General features: G+C 36.7%; 1 protein-coding gene across 30 annotated transcripts in view; it reads left to right on the top strand.

The window, feature by feature from the left end:
- BAZ2B (bromodomain adjacent to zinc finger domain 2B) overlaps nucleotides 1–12,353 on the top strand; it is a 132,333-nt gene that overhangs the window by 63,794 nt on the left and 56,186 nt on the right. For 24 of the 30 annotated variants that reach the window (XM_072040988.1, XM_027458192.3, XM_038181748.2 and 21 more), the window contains 3 exons: nucleotides 5,094–5,282; nucleotides 9,029–9,190; nucleotides 10,256–10,449. In XM_072040988.1, the coding sequence (XP_071897089.1) occupies nucleotides 5,094–5,282; nucleotides 9,029–9,190; nucleotides 10,256–10,449 (545 nt within the window). The remainder of the gene's footprint in view (nucleotides 1–5,093; nucleotides 5,283–9,028; nucleotides 9,191–10,255; nucleotides 10,450–12,353) is intronic. The other 6 variants (XM_072040994.1, XM_072040992.1, XM_072040995.1 and 3 more) reach the window with 1 other exon arrangement.

The raw sequence follows: 12,353 nt of genomic DNA on the forward strand, positions 1-12,353 counted from the left end.
CTTAGGCTGTAGAGGACACTCAGAATTTACTGGTTGTACTATACTCGCGCAGAAGGGTTTCTCAGCTTGGAGAATACATTCTTGCTCACTCTACCTCAACGGCCCAAGTTTATTTTGAACAGTAGTGGGTTACCATGAATTTAAGTCCCAGTTGAAAATCTTTTAATTTAATTTTAAAAAGAGTCAGTATTACTTAAGATAAAAAATGTGTAGATATATTTCCTAGCAACTTCGGAAGAGTACAAGTCAATAGCCTTTTCTTACATGAGTAAATGTTACCATAACGTAGTGTTTTATCTTTATGAGGTGTCATTATAGCTGCATGTAAAACTGTTTAAAGCTGAACAGTTTGGTCTTAGCATTTTGATATTACCAGAGCTGAGTGGTTCTTTAGGGTTATCTCAAGTATTCAAGAGTTTTACAATTCTCTTTCATCTGATGCTTGCTAATTAAGACTATGCAGGTTAATGGTTAGTTTTGATTGTTTTTTCCAACCATGAGGTTGGAATCTATTTCTTTCAATGTTATTTCTAATAAATTTCAGCGTAGTGCTTTTTGGATGCTGGAGGCTGAAGGTGACTGTTGTATTTGAGCATCTAAATAATTTGATTTTAAAACAACATTAAGCATGTGTTAGTTCTTACGGCACTCCCATTGAGGCTTTTAATATATGATTGATACTTTTTAAAATATGGCTTAGTAGGTTGGTACTCTTTTGTATGTTCTTTATATATTTCACTCTTTCAAGTTTACAAGTTTATCTGCAGTGTTTGTGCCTGAATTCTGCATTGGCTTTGTCAGCGGAGTAGTTTTGTTGGTCCATTTTGAAAATTTATTTTTTTCCCAGAAAATTAGTTTGACTAGTTTCTTTTTTGCTTGTGATTTATGAAGTAAAGTGAAAGGTGGAGTCCTTGCTGTTGCATTCATGTATTTTATCTGTGTACTTGTTTTCCAGCCTTTTCCATGTTTTCAAGTTTTATGCTGTGGGACATATTACGAAATTTTACATGTCCTCCAAACAGAATGTTTAGAGGATCTAGAGTCTGGTGTTGGAAAGCATGTAGAAGACAAACTTTGATAGCACTGTAATGATTAATAAACAACACAAGGTGAAAACAAATTGCTGTCACTCTAAGCAGTTCTCTAGATTTGTGGTATAAGCTGGAGTGCCCTTAGCATGGTTATTAGAAATAACAAATTATTTTTTTATTTTTACTGGTTGATGCACTGATGCTTTATATTTTTAGGCATTAGTTAAGTGTTTATACCTCATTGAGGTTTGAATACCTCAATATATTGTACCATGAAGTTCATTTATATTAACAAAGGCATTCACAGTTATCATTCCTTGTTACTAAGAGACCAGCATTGTTGAAATGGATATTGCCCTTTGGAGGAGTGCTTTCAATCATTTACCTTTGTAGTGGCTAGTAAAATTTCAAAAACTGTGATAAAAAAAAAAAAAATTCAAAATTTTGAAGAAAGTCAAGAATGCTAAGGAGTGCAATTCAATGTTCAACTTTGGGATGCAGAATGTGTCTATAGTAGGTTAGTAACTTGAAGGAAAAAAAAAGCTAGAATTCATTGCTGGACAGACTGATGTTCTATGAAATAGAGAAGTGTCATTACAATCTGGTTTATTGTTACAACCAAACAGTTGTTTTATTTCTTCCATATTTCTAAATGCATATTTAGACGTTGATGGCCTCTGTTTTCTGGACACATCAGATGTTGGCTTAGATAGCACACAGTGCTGTATTTTTTTATGGCCATACTTGTAATGCTTTTTTTGTATATAGTATAGTATAAAGCCATCTAATTTTTTTATGTATGATAAGGATGATGAACTTCACAAGCTGATGTCATGTACTCATTGTTTACATTCTGAAATTTATAAGTTTATCTCATTGGCATGATGGTAGAAAAGGTTTTCTAGAATTATTTTGTTTCTTTGTGAAATGGGCTGTTAAAATTAGGTAAAATTTCTTTACCATGAGTGTTATCACACACTGGAACATACTTCCTAGCATGGTGATTGATGCTCCATGCCTGTCCATGTTCAAGAGGCATTTGGTTAATTCCCTTACAATATGCTTTAACTCTTGGTTAGCCCTGAAGTGGTCAGGCAGTTGGACTCAATAGATTCAATGCAACTGAACAGTAGTGTTCTAAAACTGGTTAGTAGAGGGTATTGACTTGGGTCAGAACCTGCTTTAGAAATTTTAAAGTAAAGATGGTGGCAGGACCTGGTGGCACAAAGGAAAATTCCAGGGCTTCTGGTGGGAGGTCTGAATGAAGTACAAAAATTTCTGAAATGATCTTTTCAAAAAACGTGTTACAGTCACCATGTAAAAAACAATTCTTGGAACATACTCCCTATACTGTCACATGTTATCTAGGAGCCGAATAATAACATACGCTGCCCTTCCCCAATGAACAGTGCCTAGGGAGTAGAGGGGGGTTATTGTCTACCCCTCTGCAAGAAATGTGCTTTCTGGAAACTTTGTGCTATTTTGCTGATAGGGCAAATGGGTACATTTTTAATCAAAGAATAGAATGTCTTGGGTTGGTAGGGACCTCATAGATCATCTAGTTCCAGCCCCCCTGCCATAAGAAGGAATGCCACACACAAGATGAGGTTGCTCAGGGCCTCATCCAACCTGGCCTTGAACACCTCCAGGGATGGGGTATCTACAACCTCTCTGAGCACCCTGATCAAGTGCCTCACCAACCTTTGAGTGAAGAATTTCCTCCTAACCTCTAATCTAAATCTCCACTCTTTTAGTTTAAAGCCATTCCCCCTTGTCCTGTCATTATCTGATTGAGCAAAGAGTAGCTCTCCATCTTTTCTGTAAGACCCCTTTAAGTACTGAAAGGTCTCAATGAAGTCACACTGGAGCCTTCATTTCATTAGGCTGAACAACCCCAGATCTCTCAGCCTTTCTTCACAGAGAGGTGCTCCAGTCCTCTGAGCATCTTTGTGGCCTCCTCTGGACCCGCTCTCACAGCCCCACACCCTTCTGGTGCTGCGTCTCCAACCCTGGACGCAGGACTCCAAGTGGGGCCCCATGAGGGCATGCATCCCTTCCTTCTGTTGTATCAACTGCACCACTCAGCTTGGTGTCATGCAGCAAATTTGCTGAGGGTGCACTCGATCTTACTGTCTATGTCATTGGATGTTTAAGGTCCTTACATTGAGACTCTTTTTATGTATATTGGATGTAATCTTATTCATATAGCAAAACAGAGAGAAATTCAAGCTGCATAGGCGGTAGCAAGTGATAGCACTCTGCTGGTGATTTGATAGGCTAATTAAAATCCTGCAGAGAAGTACAGTAAATGGGCCTTACTAGAACTTCAGTCTCCATAGCTAGAGTGCTTCTAGCAGTTGCTACTTGTTTATTTGGAGCTATGTACGGTATATGCATATCTGTAGACGCAGATCACTTTAAAATTCATCTTGGAAGGGACTTCAGGAGGTCATCTAGTCTGTCCTCTAAACCAAAGTAAGGTCAGCTCTAAGGTTGATGTTTTTGATGTACTGGTAATCTAATACATTATGCAGTATTTTAAATTAAGTCTGTAGAGCACTGAGATAAGGGGTATTAACTTCCCATGCTCTGTTCCTGTAGTCCAGCATGCTGCTGGCTGATTTTTGGCTCGGTATCTACCAAAACCCATAGGGTGTTTCTGTAGAGCTACTTCCCAACCAGTTAGTTTGCAGCCTGTATTATTCCAATGAATTGTTCCTTCCTATGTGCAAGACTTTGCTTTTGTCCTTATTGAGTTTTGTATGGTTCTTGCCAGTCCATTCTGACAACGTATCCAGGTCCCCCTGAATGACAGCCGGGTCTTCAAGTGCCTTCCCCAAACATAATGAGAAAGCACCCAATTCCTTCTTCCAGGTCACTGATAAAATTAAACAGCATAGATGCCAGGATAAAACACTTCAGCACGCCACATAAAAAGTTGTTTAAAAATGTCGCTCTTTATAGACTTTTCATACAATATTATTTAAATCAAATTAGGTGAAATATATGAAAAAAAACAAAACAGTTTTCTGAAATGGATATTTTGCTTTAAGGCAGAGCTTTAAGGCTTTCACTAGGCAGACAAGAAAAGAATAGTCTTGTCAAAATGGAGGGCACATACATAGAAGGTTGTAGCTTTAAATAGACTGGTAAAATCAGACAGCGTAACTTCTGATAGAAGTCAGACAAATGTTTCCTGTTTGATCATGTGATTGCAAGTTAGTATTCTATGTGTTATAAATAAGTGTATTTATTTAGTATTCTATGTGTTATAAATGAAGTTGAAAGAAGAAATAGTATCAGATTAGAATTAACCTCTGTGGGAAAAGAATTAGGAGCAAATGTGTATTTGCCATTTAAAACTAATGTTTTGCATCCTCTTTGGAAATTGAGCTACGTTTAATTCAATGCAAGTAATCTACAACTGTAGCTAAAAATGTGAAATGTAGTGCACATACAGTATAAAACCAGTTTCACAACTTCTACAAGGCAAAGTTAATGGCTTCCCTAGAAATTCAATTTTTATGCTTGATACAGGTAGAAACTGTTTTAAAGTTGGCTTACATAGATTTCATTTTAAACATCAAAAATGACTAGTTGTTAGGATTTTTGAGTTGAATTTTATAATTTCTAAGATATGCACAATGCATCTGTTATTTTGCGTACGTCATTATTAGCTTGTGTACTGTAGGCCCCTGAAGCAGATTTCATGTCTATTAAGGATAGGTACTTCATATAGTTCTGCTAATAAAGTGATCTCCCTCCATTTCTAACCCTGTTATGTTAAGGGAACAGACCCCTTCCCACTGCTAACAGAATTTGCTGTGGCAAATATGATGCCGCTTTTTCATTTTTACTTACAGACCTTTTGTTAGAGATGCTAAAGTTTTCAGATACTTTTTGTGGAGAAACAGAACAGTGCTAGAAGATACAATATGTGAAATTTAAAGTTAGATTTTAAAATTAAAAAATAAATAAATTCTCTAATGATTGAGGTTGGACTTCACATGATGTTGCATCTGTTTTGGTAGTGCAATTTCAAGTGTTGTTTTTTCCCCTCAGGATATATGTTCAGAACAGCTGGGGAACAGCCGTGTAACCTGTCCACTGTGTCGAGTGCCTTCCCAGTGGTCAGCCACCCAGTCTTTGGCCTGCATGCAGCCAGCTCAGGGTATTCAGAGTTTGGTGGCTTGGGAATACTTGGTACACCCACAGCCTTAGCAGCACATCCCCAGCTAGCACCTTTTCCAGGTAAACATTGTTGCAAAGAATATTAAACTAAAGAAGAAGGCTAACTGTCCTCATCTACTAAGCAAACTTTGTAGACTTCAGAGTGTGGGCTTTGTTTAAGTCCTAGGCAAAATTGATGAGAAGAAGAAAATACGTTGTTGTATATGTCCTGAGTTTTTCAGGAAGGATGCTCTCACAATGGTCTTCTAAGAACCATTTAAATCCAAGTACTATGTGATCCTTTTTATTCTTTCCATCACAATGCAACATCCTTGATTGTTACCTGTTGTGCTGATTGCATAAGGACAGTGTTTGAAAGTACTCAGCCAATAACAAGATAGACTTGTTTTCCGCTGTAAACATGCTTTTTGTCTGTTACACTTCATGGCAGAAGTTGTATCCAAACCTGAAAAAGGAAATTGAATTTGACTTCATTTTGTGAGTTCTGTCAGTGTTTTCTTCTCCCCACCCCCAGTTTACATCCATATCGTGCTGTGATAGGGAGATGAGTTCAACTTCTGAAAACAGGGTGGTTTAAGGCCGTAAGCATTGGTGTGGAAGTGTTCCTGCCTGGACTGATCCTACTGAAGTATGTGGTCGTAACTGATATGCCATTCTGCCTCAGTGTGAATGTTCTGCTCTTGGGATGCTGTAACTCAGGGAGGGTGCTGCACTGCAGATAATTCCTTGGGTAAAGAGAGATTTTTCCTCTGTAAAAGTATTGTATACTTTTTAAATCGTATGTCAGAGAACCAAGCTTTCTAATGTATATAGGTTTTGTAGAACATTCTCCAAAGTACACAGTAAGTCAAGATGCTTTCTTAAATTACTTTTCTGTAGCTTCAAAGAGAGAAATTCCTACCAGAAAGTGAGGTTCATACAGAGACCCCTGCTGCTCTTGTGGTCCCTCCCAATCTCCCCCTTAAGTAGAATTTGGGGAAGTGTAAGGTTAGGGACTGGCAAAAGCCTAAAGCAAATACAGCAAAGAGTTCTGCTAGTATTTTAAAATTTAGTTTCATGTAAGCCACAGGCTTCTTCAGTTACAAATGTCACATGAGATACTATGTGTATAACCAGCAAAAAACAAAAGCCTCTTAAGGAGTGGTAAATTAGCTTCAAAAAGTTGATACAGTTACTGATACATTTATCATGTTTTCATTGTGAGATTTTTTAAATTTTTTTCTTACTTTAAAAGTCTATTTAATTGTACCAGCTATCTTATGCTAGTGCAGTAAAGTAACAGAAACTTTTTTTTTTTTTTTCCCTAAGGGGTGGTAAATACCCATAGCTTCCCTGTGACTTCATTTCATTTTGCAAGAGCTTTTTCCACTGAGTAAATTGTATTTTTTTTTCTGAAGTAGGAATAAAAGCTTTGTCTGCATATGACCCTAGACAATTATCTGGCTTTTTGTGATGTTTTTAAGAGTTTCAGTTGACAATTGAGAGACTCACGTCGTGCTTTTTTCAAATTTATATATCTGTTTAGGTAGGTGTATGGGGAAAAAAAGAATCATAGGATTTTGGTTTGCTATCTCATTGAAAGGCAGTCTTTTCCATAGATTTTGATAATACAATAAATAGCTAATATAAGTAGTTATGTCAGGCAGTCTTGTTGTACGTAGCTGTTATAACCTTGCTGTAGACTGTTAACTGAATTTGGTAGCAGACAGTTAACTGAATTTGGTAGCAGTTCGTCTGCATGCACTATTGTGTGTGTACATATATGTGTATTATATATATGTACACATATATACATCTGTATATATTCCAGTGACCATTATTTTTGATTTTGGTTAGCATGTTTTAGGGCAATGATTCTGTATGTTTGTGGGACCACTCAGTTCACAATCTTCAGTTTCCAAATTTAAGATAACGGAGCAGTGCTCAGTTTTCTGCAGACCAGTTATAGCTTGCTTATCATGGCTATGAATAAAGTTTTGGAGTTGTTGATCTAGGATGCCCAGTCTTCTGTTTTCATTGTTGGTGTTGTAGCCATATTTATTTATTCATTTATTTTTTAGTGATAAGAAAACTTCAGTGTCCATTGATAACTGTCAGGTTAAAGTTTATTAGTATTTTATATATTAACAAAATGCTGATGCTGAATACTTACAAATACTAAAAAGTGTATGATGTTACTAAATACTAATGCTAAAATACTACAGATAATGTTCTTCATTTTATGTATTCATAACGGTCTTAATTACTGTGTGTAACATCCTTAGCTTCTGTAAGTATTGCTCACTTTCTTTACTTTTTTGGTGCTCTTTCATATTACAATAAAATAAATGTCCTAATGCATTGGACTAAATCTTGCTCTACTATGTGGTGCAAGTCTTTTAATCAAATTTGTAACGTGTATGTGTAAATTAACAATTTCTATACTTTTGACAGTTGTCATCCTTATGGTGTACAGAACTCAGTACTTTAGTGCTTTCTCAGCTGTTTATGCGGAAATTATGCAAAGCTACTTCTGTAGTGCTTTTTTTTCTTCCTTCAGAAAGATTTGGATAGGCAGTTATTTAGTTATGCTTGCGTTTTGTTTTATTGTTAACCAGTGTTTTGGTGTTTATTACAAAATGTTGTTTTAGCTATTGCAGCAATTACTAAAAAATAAGACTGACACACAAAAAAATTCCTTTAGGCAAATCTGCACACTCCTTTTGGGCTCCTATTTAAAGCACAGGAACCCATGTTTCTGTGTCAAGAACCACACAGTAAATATTTACCTCTTAAATGGCTGATTATTTTTTTTTACACGGAATGGCTATACTCAGTTTGGTCTTGTGGAATTTCAGAAACCTGCAAAAAGGGTTAGATAAGTATTCTAAATAGTTGTTGCTCTATTAAGGAGCTTAAAAAAATGTTGTAGGGTCTGTAGCAACTCACTTAAAAGTTCATTTTGCTGGAAAACAAAAGTAATGATTTAAGATGAAAATTTTAAACAACAGAAACACCAAAACACTAGACATCGAATTCAACACTAGCATTGAATTTTTATTTTTTAAATATTTCTCACTCAACAAGATGAATTTCTTTTATGAAGAGCATGTCACAAAGTGGCCTCATTGCTACTTGTGAAAGAATAAATGAGGACATCAGAGAAAAAATGAACAGTTGGCTGTTTTCAAATTGAAGGGTATAAACTTTCAGAGTGACTATAGAGCTCCAGGAGAGTACCTAGAATTTTTGAGATTAAGTAAGTAATTTCCTGGGGAACAGTTTCAGATCTATGGTTTTTTGTTTTTTTTTGGGGGGGGGGGGGGGGGGGGGGGGGGGGGAAGGAGAGGAGGTTGAGACCCCAGAGCATTCAAGGACTGAGATTGCAGTGGTGACTTTAAATCTGTGTTTTGTTTTGGTTTTTTTTTTTTTCATAGTTCTGATTTAGGAAGGTTGGTGAGGTGATAATGAATGTTCAGTAACAGCCTGTGAATGTTGTTCTCTTTATAAGACTAGCATTTTCATGTTGTTGTGATCACTCTCATGTAGCTTTTTGTTATTTATGTATTTGTTATCAGAATGCATATAAGCAACACTGAATCAAAACCTTTATCAGAGTGACTTAAATGATTTACAGCCAGAATTGCCACAGAAAATTCATGTGACTTAACATGTTTGGTGTTTTCCTAAGTGCTTTAAATTGTGATGAAGAGTAAAAAAAAAATAGAAAATCTTTTCTAAACTATGTACTGGAACATTCTTGCAGAAATACTTCAGTGTGTCATTGGAAAAGCTGAAGTTTGTTTTTCATTTGCTTTGTGGTGCAGAATGGTGGCGGACTGCAGATACACACTCTCGTTCTGGGGCAGCTTTCTTCCCACCGCTCTTGGGAATTCCACCGTTGTTTGCACCTCCTGCTCAAAACCACGATTCTACTCCATTCCACTCAAGAGCTACAGGAAAAAATAGTCGTGGCAGTACAGAAAAAGGTAATGGCTAAAGCTGAATGAGTATATTAAACTCGTGCATGTGCAGAAAGATGTGGAATTTGAGCTCTAATTCTCAGTGTACTTCCCATTCCTTAAAAGTTCTCTGTGAAGTTATTCTGTCAGCAAAGTGTGTAATATACAAGTATGGGTTTTCAATAACAAAAATGCCCTTGCTAATGCTATTTTTTTATCCTTCTTCCTTTGATGATTTATCTGGGACTGAATACTGGGGAAGATTTTTGGGTGTTTATGGGTTTATTTGTGAGCCTGTACTTCCATACTGAATACGTTTCTGCATATAAAAAGCAGATACCAAGGTAGTTGTGTGCAGGAGGATATGGAGGAGAAGGGATAGGGCTATGATCTTGGTAAAAACCAGCCCATTAACATTATAATTTTTTTTTTTTTTTTTTTTTTTTACAATTCAAACTAGTATTTTATGTAGCGGTACTTCATGTCTTTTGAAAATACAACATATATTTGTTTGAGGTACAAGCAGCTTTTTTGTTATAGTTCTGGTAGCTTTTAGGACCTTGTAGGTGTTTCAAAATCAATCTGATAATAGTTGTGGGATTGCAGAGCAACAAGTTCATGTGGTTATAGGGATATTTTCTTAGAAAACACTTCTTTGGCTTATTGTGGTTTTATTTGGAGTTTTTGATATTTCAAAATCTGAAGCAGATTGTTCTGTGAGATATTTATTGGATTGTATATGTTTTTGTATCTTTTTTTGGAGAATCTTGTTTTTCTGTCCCTGATTAAACTCTAGGATGGCTTGGGTTTCAGATCTTTTATTTTTTTTTAACCTTACAGCATTAGATTTGTTTGCCCTTCAGATGAGGGGTGGTCTGCACGTTTTTATTCAAGTAAGTCCATGAACAATTCAAAGTGATTCTTAGATGGCAAAACTGGGATTATGATAGGATTTAATTGTGAGTAGTCTAGTGTCATGTTAAAGCTTTATTGGAGCTAGGTTAGTGTGACTGGGGCATCACAAAGAAAGAACATGCTATTTTAGTGTGTTTTTTTTTTTAAGTGTCACTTTGTAAAATCTGTCATTTTAAGGTATAAATGGATCACTGAATGGGAACAGTACCACTGCAGTATGTGGTGTCAGCACATCTGTACTATCCACTAGCATTGCAGTATCTGCAGGACAAGTGAAAACTACAACCTCAGGAGCAGGAGGTCGCAAATACAACCAGGAGCAAAGCAAAGCTCAGCTTTTGGACACCAGAGCTGATAAAATCAAAGATAAGGTAAATATGCATAAACAACTTAAGATTCACCTGAAAAAATTGAGATGGTGTTTAGATTTGAGTGAACAGTTACCTTCTTAAATGATTTATGCCAATACAAAATGTTTTGTTGCTTGTTTTTTAAACTTTGTACATGTTTATGAACTACTAGCACTAACGTCACTAGGTAACGTCTATACTTACTAACATTTTCATTTATGCAATTATAAAATCCAAGTATATTTTAAACACAAATATTCAAGAAAAAACATACTATAAAATATATATTAATGATATGCAATTTCTTAATATATATTACATACAATATGTATTATATATGTGTATATAATATATAATCACAATATTGACATTATATATTAGCATTGGTGGACAAAAGGCTTAACATAAGCGAGCAGTGCACATTTGCAGCCCAGAAGGCCAACTGCATCCTGGGCTGCATCAGAAGAGGTGTGATAGTCCCCCTCTACTCTGTTGTTTTGAGGCCCCACCTGGAGTATGACCTGTTAGAGCGAGTTGAGAGGAGGGCTACAAAGGTGGTCAAGGGGTTGGAGCACTTCTTCGAAGAAAGGCTGAGAGATCTGGGGTTGTTCAGCCTAATGAAATGAAGGCTCCGGTGTGACTTCATTGAGACCTTTCAGTACTTAAAGGGGTCTTACAGAAAAGATGGAGAGCTACTCTTTGCTCAATCAGATAATGACAGGACAAGGGGGAATGGCTTTAAACTAAAAGAGTGGAGATTTAGATTAGAGGTTAGGAGGAAATTCTTCACTCAAAGGTTGGTGAGGCACTTGATCAGGGTGCTCAGAGAGGTTGTAGATACCCCATCCCTGGAGGTGTTCAAGGCCAGGTTGGATGAGGCCCTGAGCATTACTGAAGTATCATTGAAAGTTTCACCTTTTTTTTTTGCTTCTCCTCAAATTTCAGTCAGGATGTTTGTCAGCATTATTTTCTTCTCATTGTATTATTTTCTGTATGTAAGTATAAATTTTCTTCCTTTTCTGTGAAACACCTAGATGTGGTTGGTATTTTTCAATGGAGTTATTTGAACAAACTTTCCAATCAAAACATACAGAATGCTATAAAAGAGAAGTGGATCAGAAGGCTTAATTTAATTTTTTTTTGTTTCAGTATGTTACAAAGAATCCACAGGTGGTACTGAGTCTCTAAAGCAGGGAAAAGTAGGCAGTAGAAAGACAGTATTTTGTGCTGCAATTTCTGTGAAGTGATGTTTTGCTCTTAAATGTGAAGGTATAACATCACTTACCTCTTTTTCTGTTTTCTGCTCTCTTCTGTTATTGTGTAGCTTATTTTAAAAGACTTTTAGTTTCTTATACTTTTATGTGTTCTTTTCCTTGAGGCTTCATCAGGGTTTTAATTTTTAATGTTCCTCTGATTTCTTTGATCTTGTCTGTAGTTGTAATTGTCTTTTGGGGTTGTCAGCATGTCAGTTTTCTGGGATAGTATGTCTTAAGTTTCATCCTAATGTATAGTGGTTCTCTTATTCCCTAAAGTTGCAGATTACTTCAAGGCTTAAGGTAGACTTAAACATATGTGCACTCCTCAGAGAAAACCCATTTTCTTTGGGTTAGATCCAGCCACCTTCTGTCTGGGCAGTGGGTTGTTTCACAGTCTGTGGCTTTGCCCACTCTGAACATGACCATAAAGCCACTAGCAAGTAACTTTGTCTCTTGCTAGTCTCCCACTCTAATCTGTGCTGGTGGAGTGCAGTCCTTTTTGTATTGTGGTGCCCAGAACTGTACACAGTACTGGAGGTGAGGCCTCACCAACGCAGAGTAGAGCGGGACAGTAACTTCCCTTGACTGACTAGCAATGACGTGCTTGATGCACCCCAGGACACGGTTGGCCCTCCTGGCTGCCAGGACACACTGCTGGCTCACATTCAG

Source organism: Anas platyrhynchos, chromosome 7, assembly GCF_047663525.1.
Source record: "Anas platyrhynchos isolate ZD024472 breed Pekin duck chromosome 7, IASCAAS_PekinDuck_T2T, whole genome shotgun sequence".
Lineage (NCBI taxonomy): Eukaryota > Metazoa > Chordata > Aves > Anseriformes > Anatidae > Anas > Anas platyrhynchos.